Here is an 18,364-nt window from a genome sequence, read left to right on the forward strand (position 1 = left end):
AACGTAAACAGAAAAATGTTAATGTGTTAAAATTTTAAAGCAAGTCTTTTTACAAATTAATGTAATTTGCCTCTAAAGAAAATGTTTATGAAGTGCCAAATACCTGAGACTGAAGTATCCTTTGGCTGAATAATGTCTTCAATTACAAGAATGATAAAAGCTGAAACAAAATCCTTTAATTCAATCAGGGCTGAGCTAAATTTTTAGGAAGCAAAGAGTGGAAATCAGATACAGGACTGCATAATGTAGGAAGTTAAATATACCAGATATTAAGACTTCGTAAGAAGCGGATGGGGTTTCCTTGAGGAATGCTTGTTTGAAATGGCTGTATTGAACATCATCATTAATACCACTATTTTATTATCTTGTGTTAAGATGTTTTATGCAAACAAACTGTTAACTGTGCCATAGTTCCAGAGAGACCAGTTACTGTTTTCTGCTTGTTTTACATTCTGGAATAAGTTCAAAGCTTTTGATTTTACTTGAGTCTTGAAAATAATACAGGTTTGATGAATATGATCTCAATGTTGTGGTTCTGTAAAAATTTTCAGTGTTTGCAGAACATTTGACCCAGGGGCCCTACACCACATATATCCATAGTGCATTTTAAGTATTACAGAATGAACACATTTGAAAGATTAACCATTCTTTTACTGCTGCTTTTCTTTCTGTATTAAGTATGAAAATTAGCATAGTAATGGCTCCCAGAATGGGAATACTGAAAAAGTATCCACCTGACAGAAATAAACATGCAGAAAATAAATTGAGTTAGGATCGCATTCGTTATCTGAAATTTAAGCTCATGTTCAAAATGGCTATTACTGGATTTTCATGTACATTAGTTAAATGCTAAGCTTAAAAGATTTTTTTTTTTTTGGCTTGAATTATAACTGAAAAAAAAAATTGGATCGCAGCTTTAATATCCAGGTGGGTAGTGCCATTTGCCAGGATCTTTGAACATAAGTCCTGTTTTTTGTTGTTGTTTCTCTCAAGCACAAATTCTGCCTTACTTACTAAAAATCTTCTGAAGGATGCTGAGGTATAAATGGTGATATATTTTCTTAGTGTCTCTTCTAATTTTTTCTTTGTTTTTTTAGGTTGTGGAACTTTTAGCAAGTGCTCTTATGGACTTGGTACAAGGAGTATACCATGAAAATTCTACTTCAGCCAAGGTAAGGATTTCAGAGTCATTGTAAAACCTTAGGTTAGAAATGCTCATGGCAAAACTAGAATTGATAAGCTAAAAATGTCAATCTTGTTTTATGTTTAAACTGCAAGGGAAATTGCATGGAAATGGAAGGAGACCCTCATTGTTATACAAAATTACATATAAGAGGTTGTGAGGGGAATGGGAAAAAAATAAGGAGAGAAATGAATTACAGTAGATGGGGTAGAGAGAGAAGATGGGAGGGGAGGGGAGGGGGGATAGTAGAGGATAGGAAAGGTAGCAGAATACAACAGTTACTATTATGGTATTATGTAAAAATGTGGATGTGTAACCTATGTGATTCTGCAATCTTTGTAATGTTTTGAATAACAAAAAAAGAAAGAAAGAAAGAAAGAAAGAAACTGCATGTGACTTCTTTTTTTTTTTTTTTTTTTAATAAGATTAGTGTTTTGGCTACAAATTCATGACCATACACTTAGTACAGGCCAGATTTAGCCAATTAAAACAACCTCTCCTCCTTTGGATGGATTTGCAGTCTTTTCAATCTACAGCAACCCAGTAGACATGGGAAGCTTGTAGCTAGCAGGTAGCACTGTCCCTGATGGGCAGGCTGGAGAAGCAACTTGTGCCTATATGAATGGGCCGAGACTTTCCCCTGAGGAAGGAGCTCCTATATCCCAGAAGAGAGGACCATGAGCCCAAGAATACGGCTGGCTGTGAGTTGGGGGAGGAATGTCTTTTATATACAAGATCCAAAATTTACTACATTATTAGATTCTCTGTGATGAAAAGTAGGATGGTTGCACAGTTGGATTATTTTAATATTCTGAGTCTAGAATTAAGGGGGGTTTTTTGACTCATTTAGCAGAACATCTCAAAAAAGGTTAGGTTTTATTTCCTTAAAATGCAGTTATTTCATTTCAATAGGAGATTAGATATGAAGTAATTGCTTCATTGACCACCACCATCATTTACCAAGCTATATACTATTTATAAGGGACTCCTCTCTCAGTGTTTCATTATTGTAACTTCTTTAGCTTCTGCATTAGCAAGATTTCACTCACTGCAAATTAGAAAAAAATATGCATGTATGCACATATGAAACATTAACATTTCCATTTGAAGAAAAGAGACAAATTTTACTAGAAGTGAAATGTAGAGCATGAACAAGTTGAATTTAAAAAATTTTAAGTATAACCCAGGGACTCTGTATGGTTCAGAGAGTGGTTAGTGAAATATGAAGAATTGCACCTTGAACATCTGCTAACATTTGATTCAGGGAACCACAGTTCCCAATAGGCCCATCTAATCTTACCTAAGTAGCATATTGATATGTGGGGGCCTCACAAGATTTACAACCACAGTGGACCCTCTGTGGGGTTTTTCAAAGACAAGCATGGTTCTCTACTTTGACTGAGGGTCAATGTCATAATGTAAAATGGGTGACTTCTGGTGTAGTTTCATTTATAGAAAGTCGCCTTTATGTAACATGGTATGATGATAGCTAAACAAGTAACATTGTGGTAAGCCATTTGTCTATGTTTCTTCCTTTAATCTTCATAAAAATCATGAGCCATAGATCCTACTACTACTCCCATTTTGCAGATAATGAGAACTAAGGTTTAGAAAAGATTTTCCCAAGACCACACAACTTGTAAACTGGGATTTGAACTTCAGACCTCAGGTTCTTAATCTCTTATTCTACTGCCTCTCTACCTTAACTGTACTTTATTTGGTAGCCTCCATCTTCCATACCTGAGGTCTCATCATGTGTTGATGACTGACTTATTTGAGAGTTGAGGCATTGCTTTCCCTTGGGATACTTCCAAGGAATTCAACTTAGTTCAATAAAAGATCTTTATACTTAAATGCCTAATCTTTAAGTGAAAGTGTTATGGTTGGTTTAGGCTCTTAATTTATCCACTAACCATTTATCTACTATAATTAGCCCAGTTCATTAATAACTTTGTGAACATTTGTTAAGTACTTTTATATGTCAGGCAGACCTAATAAAAACAATAATAATAAGTTATTAAATAGCACTTTACAGTTTATTTATGCTTCTTTGTTCACAATCACCTAGGCTGAAAAGGGAGACATTTGTCAGTAATTTCATTTTATAGAGGAAAAGCCTGAAATTTAAAAATGACGAATAGCAGGAAAGCACAGTATCTGAAAATTGTTAGAATTGTTAATGTTTAAGTGTTAGATCTGAATCAAGTGTTTTGATTCCAAGTCCATGCTTTCTCAAATATAATCTGTTTCCTCCTGTAAAAGAGAAAAGAGAGAGCAACAAAGACTTGGAAGGACTGTTGCTCATACTGGGAACAGGCACTGAGAAAGCACCATTTGCGGACTCTCTCATTAGTTAATAAATTTTACTCAAAAGAATCTGTAGCAGGGGCTGGGATTGTGGCTCAGTGGTAGAGGGCTCGCCTCGCACTGGCGGGATCCGGGTTCGATCCTCAGCACCACATAAAAATGAAGGCATTGTGTTGTGTCCATCTACACCTAAAAAATAAATATATTTTTAAAAAGAAAGAAAAAAAATCTGTAGCAATGCTTTGTTCATCTGGCCTTTTTCCCTACCACCTCCCTGAATAGAGTCTTTTAAAACATTTGAGTCTTTATTTAAGCAATGAAGTTTCAGAATATAGTTAAGCCATTTTAAAGCACCATTCTTTTTTGATAATGGAAACAAAAATGCATAGTTTAACCACAGCAGTGAGAATGCTTCTTGCTGCCTTCATTTATACCCCAGGTTCAATTTAGGTTAACCACATTTCCCTTCCTAACCAGAAAATTTCTGCGCCACCCCCCCCCACCCCACCCCTCCAAGCATGCTTGCCATTGCAATGACTTTTCAGAATTTGGTTTTTCTAACTTGGTCCAGGAATTGCTTCAGAAGCAGAGTGAGGGAGCACTGCCCCCACATGGAGTGCCTTCAAGGTTTTTATATTAGGACACTAACAGGGTAGCAGCCACAAGCAGAGGTCATGTGGGAAGGGAGGCCAACTCTGTGGGTCTCTGTTGCACAACCTCCATAGCCTGGGGCCAATTCCGTACACAAAAGAATTGCTTTGGATTTAAAATACACTGGAAACCATTCCTTCTCTCTAGGGGTAAGAGGACACAATAGCAGTCTGTTTTCTATATAGCAATTTAATGCAGTGATGGAGAAGTGGGTAGTAGGAAACTAGGTTTCTGTAGAGTGGTGTCTACATGCCTAAGGTGGATACATTAAAGCAAATTGAGGGGAAATGGAACTAGATACATTAGAAATCATCTTCTCAAACTGTTGTAAGTTTGTGATTACTTAATTCTCCTTAAAGTGTGACAATTTATGTGATTAAGTTACCAATACTTAACATTGTAGATAAATTGTAATCATGAAAACATGCAGAGTACTTTGTTCCACCCATTGAAAAAAAATTTTTTTATTTTTGTATTTGCTTGTTTATGAACCATTTTTTCCTTAAAATAGAAATTAGCTGTCGTGCTTTTTTCAGCATTTATCAGAAAATATTTTCCCTCTGTTTTTTATAAGGTAACTACTTGAAGAAAGAAACAGGTTAAATAGAAAAATTGTACTTTAAACTGTCATTTGCCATTCTAAGGGTTCCCCAGATAAGCTCTGCCTTATGTACATTAAAGGGCTGGGGATGTGGCTCAGTAGTTAGAGTGTCCCTGGGTTCAATCCTTGGTACCCCCACCCCCCAAAAAAATCAGTGAAATTATGGGGCAAGATAACTTCTGTCCATTTATTTATCTTATCTCCCTTTGACTCTGAGATAGTTTTCAAGTTAAGTACAAAAAAAAGATGATTCAGTTCACTAGAAATTATGAGTTGTCTCCTACCTCTAAAGCCCTATGTCATCATCTAAAATATACTTAAAAAGGTGGGCAAAATGAGTTTTTGCCCATTGAGAAAAATGACTGGAGGAAAATGTAAACAAGGAGTCACATCTGGTTGGGAAAATCAGAAAAGGCATCAAGAATGATCTGATGTTTGAGACAGAGATTAGAGGATAGAAGGATGTCTGTTGAAGAAGGTTGACACTCTAAACAAAGAAAATAGCATGATGAAAACAAAGGAAGCATATTTAAGACCAGAGTTTCTTTCATGTAAGAATTTTAAAAATAGTGGCAATAAACAATGCAAAGATAGGCAGACCTGTCTTCCAAAGATGGAAGACCTGTAAGGCCAGAATGTAGAGTAAATGCCATATTTAGGAACTAGAAAGGAATTAAAGGTGTTTAAACAAAGGAACATGATCAGATAATCTTTGGAACAGTTGATTCAGGAGTGGTCTTTATGATGATTTATAGGAGATTGCAGGAATTATTCCACTTTGACATCTTGTTACCCTTATTTAATTTAATTTTATTTATTCTTCTGTGTATTGTGTTGAGATCGTACCTAAGAAATGGTTGCCTAATCCAACATTACAAAGATTTTCCCCACTTTTTAAAAAAATGTTTCAAAGTTTTATATTTACATTTATATCTTTGACCCATTTTGAGGTAACTTCTGCATATGGTAGGAAATATGAATTGAAGTTTGTTTTTTTTTAACATATGGAATATCCAGATGTTTCAGCACTACTTGTCAAAAAACTATCTCCTCCACTTAGTACCTTCATGTCTTTGTTAAAACTCAGTTGGATACATGTGTGGGTCTGTTTCTGGATTCTCTGTTTTGTTTTATTAATCATCTTTCTGTCAATACTACACTGTCCTGATTTTTGTACCTTTATACTCAATCTCAAATTCAGGTAGTGTAAATCTTCAACTTTATTCTTCATTTGCAAAGTTGTGTTAAGTATTTTAGATCCTTTTTGTTTTCAAATGAATTTTAGAATTAGCTTAACAATTTCCACAAACTAGGCTTCTGGAATTTTGACAGAGTGAAGAATATGAGTCTTTATTATTTTTGGTTCGTTGTAATGTCTTTGTCTGGTATGTGTGTCAAGGCAGTGCAGGCCCAGAATGAATTGGGAAGAATTTTTCCCTCTTCTTTTTTATGGAAGTTTGTATAGAATTAGTATCATCTCCTCCTTAAATATTTGTTAGACTTACTGTAAAGCCTTCTGGACCTTTCTCTGTAGGAAAGTTTTGTTGGTGGTTGTGGTGGTTTATTTTTCATATTTATTTATTTATTCCTTTATTTACTTTGGAACTATAAATTCAATTGCTTTAATAGTCATAAAACAATTTAAGTTATGTGTTTCTCTTGAGCAAGCTTTGGCAGTTTATGTCCTGCAAGGAATGTATTTATTTCATCTAAGTTGTCAAATTTATTGGCAGCAAGTTCTTCACAATATTCTTTTGTTGTCATGTTAATATCTCTAAAATTTTAAGCAGTGTCACTTCTCACTCCTGATGTAGGTCATTTGTGTCTTTCTTTTTTTCCTTAGAAATTTAACAGTATTGATTGCAGAGGACCAGCTTTTGGTTTCACTGACTTTGTCCCTGTTGATTTTCACTCTGAGTTTTAATATCTCTTTTCCTCTGATTATTTTGCTTTTATTTCCTTTTCTTTTTACTAGATTTTTAAGTTGGAAGGTTAAATTTTTCCTAGTTTTTAAAGCAGAGATCATCAATTTGAGACTTTTCTAAGTCTTTTCTGGCATTTGATTCTTTGAGTCTCCCTCTAAGTGTTATGTTAGTGGCATACCACAAATTTTCAATACATTGTCTTTTCATTGTCATTCAGTTCAAACTACTTACTGATTCCCTTTTGCTTATTTTTTCATTGACTCATGGTTTAGAAGTTTAATTTGTTTTCAAGTATTTGGGGCATTTTCCAGATGTCCTTCTGTTATTGATTTATTATGCCATTGTGGTCAGAAAACATATTTTGTATGGTTTGAGTTATTTAAAATTTATTGAGTTGTTTTATGACCCAGTGTATGATCTATCTGTGTAAATATTTCATGTTAACTTATAAAGAAATATATATTATGTTGTTAATGGAACGTTCTATAATATCAGTTAAGTCATTTTGGTTGATAGTGTTGCTAAAGTCTTCTATATCTGCAAGTATTTTCATTCTGCTTGTTTCTTTAGTTACTTAGATAAGGGTTTTAAATTCTGATTTTAATTGTGGATTATGCTATTTCTACTTGCAGGTCTACCAGTTTTTCCTTCATATGTTTTAAAGCTCTGCTATTAGACATTATTAACCTTTAGGCTGATTATATTATTTTGATGATGTGGTCCCTTCATCACTATTAACTGTCCTTTTTTGTCCCTGGCAATGTTCTTTATATCTTTTTCTCTGTTATCTACTTCATCTAATAGTAACATATTCACTCCAGCTTTCTTTTCATGAAAATTATTATAGTATTTATTTTTCCATATTTTTACTCTTTTGTATTTAAAGTGTTTCTTTTTTAAAAAAACATATTTTATTTTTATGTGGTGTCAAAGATCAAACCCAGTGCCTCATGCATGCTAGGCAAGCACTCTACCACTGAAGCCACAACCCCAGCCGTGAAGTATGTTTCTTTCTTTCTTTCTTTTTTTTTTTTTTTTAAGTTGTCAATGGACCTTTATTTTATTTGTTTATATGCAGTGCTGAGAATCAAACCCAGTGCCTCACACATGCTAGGCAGGTGCTCTTCCACTGAGCTACCACCCCAGCCCCTAAAGTATATTTTTTGAATGCAGAACTTAGCTAAATCTTGTTCTTTCATCCAACCTGTTTCTGCTTTTAATTTGTATGTTTTTATTTCATGTGTTTATTGATGTGGTTGGGTTTAAATCTACCATCTTGTTTTCCATTTGTCCCATTTATTCTTTCTTCCCTTTTCTGCCTTCTAATACATGGTTTTTCATAATACCAACTTTTTTTCTTTTTCTATTTTTTTTTTTTTTTTTTTTTGAGAGGGGATAACACTATTGCCCAAGCTGGCCTCAACTCCCTATCCTTCTACCTCAGTCAGCCTCCTGAGTACTTTCTTTTTAATCTTTAGCTATAACTGTCAGGTATAATTTTTAGTGGTTGTGTTTGAACTTATCATGATCTACTATCATGATTTAATTTATCATGATCTACTATCAAGTGATATTGTGTCTTTTCACAGTAAGAATCTTACAGAAGTTTATTGCTATTTCTCCCCTAAAAGGCTTTGTATTATCACTGTCATACATTTTAATCCCATGTATATTATAAATTCCACAATACATTGTTATTATATTTATTTTTTTCAATACTGGGGATTGAACCCAGGGGTGCTCTACCACTGAGTTATACACCCAAACCTTTTTATTTTTTATTTTGAGAGAATCTCACTAAGTTTCTCAGGCAGGCCTTAAACTTAGGATCCTCCTGCTTTAGCCTCTCAAGTCCCTGGGATTACAGGTGTGTGCCACCACACATGTCTTTATTTTTATATCAAACACTTATTATACTTTACAGGGATTTATATTTTGTAAAGTCCTTTATATTTACTGATACAGTTAATATCTTTGCTGTCCTCATTTTGATACAGATTTTTCATGTGGTATTATTTCCCTTATTCCTAAAAGATTTCTTCTACCATGATAGTGCAGGCCTGCTGAAGATTAATCTTTTTATCTTTATATGTCTGAAAGATATGCCCACTGAATATAGAATTCTGTGTTGCTGCGGGTTTTGTTTTTGTTTTTAGTACTTTAAAATATTGCTCCATTATTTTCTCACTTTCCTTCCTTCCAACAAGAAAGCTACTATCATCTTTATCTTTGTTCCTGATTCAAAATTGGATTATGATGTGTCTTCATGTCTATTTTTTCATATTTCTTCTGCTTGGGGTTCATTGAGCTTCTTAGATCTATGAATTATTGTTTTCATCAAATTTGGAAAAATGATATATCATTATTTCTTAAAAGACTTTTTTGTTTGTTTCTTTGTTTTTCCTTTTCTCCTTTCCTACAGGACTCCAGGTACATAATAGGCTGCTTTAAATTTCCCAGTGCTCACTGAAGCTCTATTCTTTTTTTTTTTTTCTTTGCTTAGAATAATTTTAATTGGTGTGCATCCAAATTTGCCAGTTTATGTCTTCTGTATTTCTATTTAATATGCTCAGTGTCTCTTCTAGCATCTTGACCATATGGAATATAGTTATGAAAACTGTTTTAATGCCCATATCTACTAATTATATCATGTGTCATGTCTGTGTTGGTTTCAATTGACTTATTTTTCTCCTCATTATAGTTTGTATTTTCCTGCTTTTTTGCATGCTTGGTTATTTTTGATTGAGTGCCAGACATTGTGAATTGTATTTTGTTGCATGCTAAATATTTTTGTATCTCTGTAAATATTCTTGAGATTAATGCAGTCAAGTTACTGGAAATATGTCAATCCTTTCAGTGTTACCTTTCATCTTGTTAGGCAGGACTAGAGTTGCAATTAGTCTAAGGCGAATTTCTCCACTTTAAGGCAAAACCTTTCTGAGTACTCTACTGATATCCTGTGAATTCTAAGTTTTTCCTCTCTGGTGTAACAGAACTATTTCTAGCCAAGTGTGAGCTCTGATGATTATTTCTTTTGCTCCTTCTGAGTGATTATCTTCCAAGATTTTAGTAGTCTCTTTATGCCTATATATTGTAATATACGTGGACCTCCATATCCACAAGTTCCACACCTGTGAATTCAACTAACTGTAAATCAATAATATTTGGAAAAAAGTTTCATCTGTACTGAACATGTCATTCTCTCAAACAATACAGTATAATAACTATTTGTATAGCATTGTATTAAGTATTGAAGTATTCTTGAGATGATTTAAAGTGTATGAGAAGATATATGTAGATTATATGCAAATGCTGTGCCATTTTACATAAGAGACTTGAGCATCTGCAGGTTTGGGCATCTGCAAGAGCTCCTATGACCCTCAACTTCATATACTGAGGGATGACTATACTCAGGTAAAGGCTTTAGGGAGACCCTGTGTATATCCAGAGCCCTCTATGCAGCTGTTTATACTGTGTTCTCTGCACTGTGAATTCTAGCTCCAAACTCTAATCCCTTTGACCTGTCTAGACATGGAGGTTCATCTCTTCCATTAAAGGATACTGTCAGGCTCCACTGAGACCTAGGATTCTCTCTAGGCAATAAGCTGAAAAACATTTGTGAGACTCACCTCATTTATTTCCCATCTCTCAAAGACTACTATCTTTCATTGCCATATTTTAAATGTCTCATGACTCTTGTTTCATATATTTTATCTAGTTTGTTTGGTTTTGGTTTTTAACAAATATAAAATTTTCTCTCTGTAAATTTTATGGTGCCTTTGTGTTGCTGTACCCTAAGTGTTTATTTATTGTGTCTGTTGGATACTTCAGCCAAAGTGAAAAATCAAAAATGACATCAATGTTTTGTACCTAGTTGACCTGAAAAACATGATGATAAAGTTGCCATAAAAGATGATAGCTTTTAGGGCTGGGATTGTGGCTCAGCCGTCGAGTGCTCACCTGGCATATGCAAGGCCCTGGGTTCGAACCACAGCACCACATAAGAATAAATAAACAAAATGAAGGTATTGTGTAAAAAAAAAAAGATGATAGCTTTTAGAGAAATGTGGATTAGTTTAAGGTCAGATTAATGTTGGAGTGCTGTCAGATTCTCCAGATGAAAGAGTCAAGAGTTCCAGAAAGGTAAAGTGGGAAATCATCTTTGTAGACTCTACCACGCGGCCAGCGCAATGGTTTCATTAATGAGGTTCTTGGCATAAAAGTTAGCTAGTGAGATCGAAATAAACACACAGACTCAGTTACCTTTTTCTATGACCAGGTCCGAGACGGCTCCCCTCTCTGGTTCCCTCCTCTAACCGCCCGGCAGGGCAGCAAGGATTACTCAGGGCTAGCAGGAGAGAGAGAGCGAGCACGCCAGGGAGTAGCCTTTTATTGGGGAGCAAGAAATTCAGGGGAGAATTCCATCCAATGAAGGTTGAAGGGGGGCCGCACTCCAAGGTCAGGGTCAGTGATTGGGCCTCCGGGGTCAGTGGTCAGTTACACCCCCACACGGACAGGTTCTCTCAACAGGAGAGGGCCGGGAAAGCTCCGACACAGCCAGAGCGCCTCAGACCCTGACCGGGAGTCACCCAGTCACGTGTGAGAATGGCTCCCGACAGTAGACTGATAGGAAAATAAGTTTTTATAAACAAAGACCCAAAAACTTGGGAAGGTAAAAATTGGTGAATATGTAAAGAAGGTTGAAATGGCTGTCAGAACTACCATGCTTTCCTGTAATTGAACTTTGAATTTGACATTGTTGCTTTTCAACTAATACCAAAAGAAAAATATGTTGTGTTCTGTGTTTACATTATTTGATTATTAATGCTATAGATAATTTTTGTATATAATATTTTTCTCAAAATTAAACATGTACTAGAAAATGAGCTTAATCAAATTATGTGTATGTGCAAAAATGGCATAATAAATTCCATTATAATTATAATGCCCCAATAAAATTTTTTTAAAAAGCAAACACAGGAGCCAGAGGTATAGTTCAGTGGTAGAGCAGTTGCCTAGCATTATGTGCCAGGCCCTGAGTTCATTTCCCACCACCACAAAATTTTTTTTAAAAAACACACATGCAAACAGAAGTATATGTAATGGGTCCTTGTGTAAGAATGCTACCTGCAACATCAAATAGCCAGTTCTCTCAGCATCTGTCTGGCCAGGAACCAGAGGATATATAATAACTCGTATTTTTGAGAAGATATCATCTCTCAGAAAACAGAAAATTTTTGTCTCCTGGTATTCCAATATAATAAAGAGACTGAAATAAAAAATCTAAATAAAGTTTTTTTTCATTAGATTCTGATTGTTATTATGAATTCTACATTGACCATAAAACTAAACTAGGTAGTGCTAATAAAGTACATATTACTAAATTTATATTTTATTTCTGCTTTGTTCCAAACAACATACTAAGTGCTCCTAAAGCATTCAAAACAAAGATACTATTAAAAAAAATTTTTTTTAAACTCAGAGATGCCCTCAATCATCTGATTATATGTACAGTTCAGAAGAAAAACATGCATAAGAAACCACTGAAGAACACCCATAAGACCTCATAGTAAATTATATGGTCTAGGCCATATATGAAGGAGAAAGTGCAACATTAAGGATTTGCCATGTTTCAGAGGGACTTCTGGAGGAGATAGTTTCTAAGTGGAGTCTTAGAAGCTTTAATAGATAGCTAAATTGTAGAACCAACCTAGATGCCCTTCAGTAGATGAATGGATAAAGAAAATGTTGTATATATACACAATGGAATATAATATTACTCAGCATTAAAAGAGAATAAAATCATGGCATTTGCAGGTAAATGGATGGAGTTAGAGAATATTATGCTAAGTGAAGTAAGCCAATCCTAAAAAACCAAATGCCGAATGTTTTCTGATATGTGGATGCTGATCCAAATTGGGGGGTGGTGCATGGGAGGAATGGAGGAACTTTAAATAGGGCAAAGGGGAGGAAAGGGAAGGGAGAGGGCATGGAGGTAGGAAAGAGATGGTGGAATGAGATGGACATCATTACCCTAAGTACATGTATGAAGACATGAATGATATGTCTCTACTTTGTGTACAACCAGAGACATGAAAAATTGTGCTCTATATGTGTACTATAAATTGAAATGCATTCTGCTGTCATGTATAACAAATTAGAATAAATAAATAATTTTTTAAAAAGCTGTAGTAGAAATAAATCAAGAGAAAATGTTGCTTATTGGGGTCAGAAATTGGTGTTGAGCACTGTCTGGAGAGTCAGATTCGTTTATTAATTCATAGAACTTGTCTTTCGAGCATGTGCTCTCTGGCAGCCCCAGAGATACAAGTGCTTAGTGAGCCAAAGTATTTGTGTCCTGAGGGAGCTTTTATCTCAGTGAAGAAGCCAACTGTAAGTGATCACACAAGTAACTGAACAAGAGAAATAACTGATAGTTTAAAAACTAACTGCACAGCAAAAATCTAAATAGGGAGAAATGGTAATGAAGGATGGAGGGGTTACTTTAGATTTGATGTTCATGGAAGGCCATTCTGAGGATAAAACATCTAAGTTGAGATCTGAAAGACAAAAAGCAGTCAGCTATGGGGGAGGGAGAATTTTCCAGGAAGAGGAAGGAACTGAGGCAAAGACCTGAAAGAGGAACTGGCATAGTTTGTGCAAGGAATATGAAAGGTGAAACATGGAAGATGAACATAAAAGTGGTTAGAGTAGAGTTCAGAGAGGTGTTACGAAAATGCATGTGATACACACATGAAAGTGCTTTGAACATAGGCTCAACTAAAACTAAAGAAAGAAACCAGCTGGGTGTGGTTGCGCACAACTGTAATCCCATCTGCTCTCCATGCTGAGGCAGAAGGATTACAAGTTTGAGACTAGCCATGGCAATTTAGCAAGACCCTATCTCAAAATAAAAAAAGCTAGAGATCTAGCTCAGTGGTAGAGTGCTTGCCTAGCCTGCATGAGGCCCGAGTTCTGTCCCTAGCAAAGCAAAGAAAGAAGCCTATAACTTTGTTTTAAGATTACCTTGTTACTATTTAAGGACTGTTCATTCAACTAATGTTATTGAGTGCCTATTATGTTGTAGCAGCTCTTCTAGAACAATCAGGTATGTGTATTGAGAGCTGAGATGGAGACAAAAGTATAATGGAAGCTGATGCTGGGGCCTTGGTGGGGAAGGGTGATCATTTTAAGGGGCTAAATAAATCAGTGGATAGAACATTTGTGTTGAGGAGTTTGAATTTAAAATATTAAGAATTAGGATATTACCATGGGATCTTATTCAGTAAGAAAATATGTTATAAAAATTATTACAAAAGCTGTGAATAGGATAAATTGGAAACCAAAGAAATTAGAAGCAGAGAGACCAGCTGGAAGAGGGTTGATATAAAACAGGTGTGAAGCAGCAGAGGCAACTATTGGCAGTGGAAACAAGTGTGGGGCAAGGGCCCAGGAGTTGAGCATGTATCCTACTTCTCAACTTATTGATTTACAATTTATGTATCGTATTTTATTACTCTCTTACTGTGTGTTTTGTGGAATTGGGTCAATGATGACCATCTTTTAACCTGTGCTTCACATATTACAGTCTTTTATTTTGATGCAGATAGCTTCTCAACAGCATTTCCCCCCTTAAAATTAACTGCATCACACAAAAGTATGGTTTCAAAAGTAACAGGCAGTAATGAGAAATACAGGATATTTGCACATGATCATTTTAGTCTCCTCGCATAATATAACATTTCTAATCTTTTATGAGATGCCCCAAGGTAGAACAAGTAGGCGAGCTATTCCTGATTTCCTTATCCACAGAAATTGGTGAGACATAATAAATGTTTATTGTTGCTTTAGGCCACTGAGTTTGGTGCAATTTGTTATATAGATATGTAGATACGTAGCCGTAGGTAACTAGTGTACACATCCACATCCTTTACCATCTAACTGCAGTGCCCTTCTGCTGTGGGAGCATCCTGTGATGTACTTTCATGTCCTTTAACTCTGGGCCCAGCTATTTGAATTGCTTTGGCCAGTAGAAGGCCCTCTTGAGTCTCTACTATCACTGAGAGAAAAACATGCCCTGGCTAGCTTGTAGGTCCTGGAAGAATGAGATAAACTGGAGTGGACCCTCTTGAGCCAACCCAGAGATGTATAGTAAGCTGTGGAGCCACCAGCCTACATGAGCCAGTTGCTTCAAAGCCCATAAGCAATAATAAACAATTGTTGTTTGAAGCTATTGGGTTCAAGAATAGCTTTACCAGTTGTAAACCATAGTCAGTGTTAGACATCTGTGGGGATTTGGGTGTCTAGGCTAAGCCTGTCATTAGGGAGCTGGTTTGAGGAGTTTAACCAGAGGCTTCTAGCCTGAGGACACAAGACCTACCTTCCAGTGATAGAAAGTATTAAGTAACCTGAATGTCAACCCTCTCCATGCTGTACATAGCAAAAATTTAGTACTTAGGCGAATTTCAGAAAAGCCATATCAGAACTATTCATAATATGACAGTATTTTTTAAAAGTTTTTGCAGCTTGTTGATCCTTTTCTGAAAAATCTACACAAATCCCTACAAAGTCATTGCAAATCTGTATACCTTCTTTGCAAGCAGCTTTGCAAACTCTTCCCATAAAAATGGGTGAAGGAGAACAAGTGAGGTTGACTGGACAGAGGAAATTAGTGTGTTTGAGTTAAAAGAAGCTAATTTATCTGACCAATGTGGAAAGGTGTTCATGTTGAACTTTTTATTTTATAGATTAGAAATAGGAAAAGTTTAGAATCAGGTATGATGGTACACACCTGTATCACATGATGGCATACTCCAGCAACTTGGGAGACCAAGGCAGGAGGATCAAAAGTTCAAAGCTAGCTTCAGCAACTTAGTAAGACCCTTAGCAACTTAGTGAGACCCTATCTCAAAATAAAACATTTTTTTAAAAAGGCTAGGATGTAGCTTAGTGGTAAAGCTCCCCTGGATTCAATCCCCAGTTCCAAAAAGAAAAAGAAAGGTTTATTTTCCTTTCTTTGAAGTTAAAAATATTGTGTGTGTGTGTGTGTGTGTGTGTGTGTGCGCGCGCGCGCGTGCGCGCATAAAACCTGTTTTAAAAGGAAATGTATATTTTAAGAGATTTAAAAGTGAGACAGTGAATGCTGTATAAAAGCATTAAGACACTCCAGGGTGTATTTCATTGGTCCATTTACCTACAGCCTGTCCCTTACATTGTACCCAAGGCATGTATTAATGAGCTAATAAAACATACCACGTCATGTTTTATTGTTTGTTGGGCATCTGTTCTAGCTTACATCATTCACAGATCCAAGACTTTGAAGATGCCAGTAGTCATGATGATAATAAATATCTGTAATTTTACTAGGCATTCTTTTTTCACAAGGTAAAAACAATGTTAAATCATTTGTTAGAAATGAAAATGTCAAATTTATTCCAATTTTAATACTATTGAGAGTCTTTTAAAATGGTTTGTTGTAATTATGAAATGTATCAAACATACAAAAGTATATATGAGCGTGGCACAATGGTGCTCACCTGTAATCCCAGTGGCTTTGGAAGTTAAGACAGGAGTTCAAAGCCAGCCTCATTAACTTAGTGAGGTACTGAGCAACTCAGTGAGACCCTATCTCTAGATAAAGTATTTTAAAGGGCTGGGGATGTGGCTCAGTGGTTAAGCACCCCTGGGTTCAATCCCCCAATACCCCCAATACCAATTTAAAAGTTTATATAATACATACAATTTAAAAGTAAAGATAAAAACCCATACTTAACACATACTAACACATTTAAGTAGTATTATATATTTTTTCTTTTTTTATCTTGCAATACTAGGAATTGAGCCCAGGGCTTCTGTTCTTATTTTATTTTGAGCAGGGTCTCACTAAGTTTCCCAGGCTGGCCTCAAACTTGCCATCACCTGTCTCAGCCTCTCATGTAACTAGGAGTACAGGTGGGCATCATCACGCTCAACTATAATTTTTTAATTCCACAAAATGTTTTTACTTAAGGAAGTTCAAAAGTGGCAAAGGTGTTGTGAAGCAAATATACTAGAAGTTAAATGTTCAAGTATTAAAAATGCAAAGATAGTGAAGATCAATATAGATATTGAGAAGGAAGAAAAGCTCTTGGTAACTGAGAAAGCTTAGTATGCAAAATGGCCCATTTGATTAAGTAGATCCTCCAGTTTAGAGTGGATCTAGTTGCTGTATGTTTTTATTTGTTAAATCTTTAAATTGAATTTATACACCATTCAAAAGCACTCTAGGTCACTCACTGTCAGCTATCACAGCAAAACATCTTAAAAGGCAGTTTATTTGCCTGAGAGATGAAACACCGCTGCTAAGCATGTAAATTGTTTAATAGAATCACATTCTGATCAAAGGACAAGAATAAACTGTTCAGAAAATGAAACACAAGCCTTCAATTACCATCTGTCTATATGCCAGTGAGTCTCCATTTTATCTCCATCCCAGATCACTCCTGAGTTCTAGAGCTAAATAGCTGCTTACTCGGTATTTCTACTTGGAGGTCTACAGGCATTTCAGACTAAGCACAACTAAGACCAGATATATGATGCAGTCTTCCAGAACCACTCACTGTTCTCTGTCTTCATGAAGAGCATCACTATTCCTCCAGATTTCAAGCCAACAATTTGGGAGTCCTCTTTAATACTTCTGTGAGCCCCAGTCTCATCCCGGGGGCTGCCTTCCTCCATTTCCTATGTCACCACTATTGCTGGAAGCATAACTGAGAGGAAGCAGGGAATGCAGTTGCTCCTGCACACTCTTTTCAAAAGCAGACTCTATTGGTTTAAGAAAAAAAGGGCTAAAAATTCAATGACTCCCCTCCTATCGTCTCCCATTCAGTGGTGGCAATCTGGGTTCCTTTCCCTTGAATTTTAGTTGGCTTAAGAGCACTCAACCAGTACAATACCACAGAAATAGTGTTATGTGACTTCTCAGACTGGGTCATAAAAGGGTGTCTTATAATATTCCCTTTCTTGAAACACAGAGCTCCCTTGGAAGTAACCACCATGCTGTGAGAAGCCACATGTAGACATCGTGGGTAGGTGCTCTAGTCATCAGTCCCAGATGGACCTGAGTGATGTGGGGATTAAGAAGCAATCTTACTGAAAGTGGATCCCTGTAATTCAGCCATTCCATATCCCAACCAGCCAAATCATCCCCAGCTCTCTGAATCATCCCCAACTTATCTGGTCTTCCAAATTGTGGCCCCAGACATCATGGAGCAGAGATATGTCATCTTCATTGTGACTTGTCTAATCCTGACCCACAGAATCTGTGAGCATAAAAAAAATGGTGGTTGTTTTATGCCACCAAGTTTTGGGATGGTTTGTTATGTAAAAAATAGATAACCAGAATATGGATTTTTCAACAAATTTTAAGACAGTATATTAATATGATAGTTGTTAAGTCCATGCTAAAAGACATGGGGAGGAATAGTATAAATATGCTTTGAAAGTATCATGGATTGAATCCTAAAAGATAGTTGTATTAGTCAACTTGGGCTTCCATAAACAACATAAAATTCCTTCTTTTCTTCCTTCCATCCTTCCTTTCTTCCATCCTCCCTTCCTTTCTTTGTGGTGCTGGTCATAGAACCCAGGGCCTCATATATATTAGGCAAGTGCTGTACCATTGAGCTACATCTTCAGAATTTTTTTTTTTAGTTGGAC

At 35.9% G+C, this 18,364-nt stretch overlaps 1 protein-coding gene across 4 annotated transcripts in view; it reads left to right on the forward strand.

Annotated features, from left to right (window-relative positions):
* Pdss2 (decaprenyl diphosphate synthase subunit 2) overlaps window positions 1–18,364 on the forward strand; it is a 256,744-nt gene that overhangs the window by 178,234 nt on the left and 60,146 nt on the right. For all 4 annotated transcript variants that reach the window (XM_076858376.1, XM_076858375.1, XM_076858378.1 and 1 more), the window contains one exon: window positions 1,098–1,172. In XM_076858376.1, coding sequence (XP_076714491.1) covers window positions 1,098–1,172 — 75 coding nt within the window. The remainder of the gene's footprint in view (window positions 1–1,097; window positions 1,173–18,364) is intronic.

Source organism: Callospermophilus lateralis, chromosome 6 (genome assembly GCF_048772815.1).
Source record: "Callospermophilus lateralis isolate mCalLat2 chromosome 6, mCalLat2.hap1, whole genome shotgun sequence".
NCBI lineage: Eukaryota > Metazoa > Chordata > Mammalia > Rodentia > Sciuridae > Callospermophilus > Callospermophilus lateralis.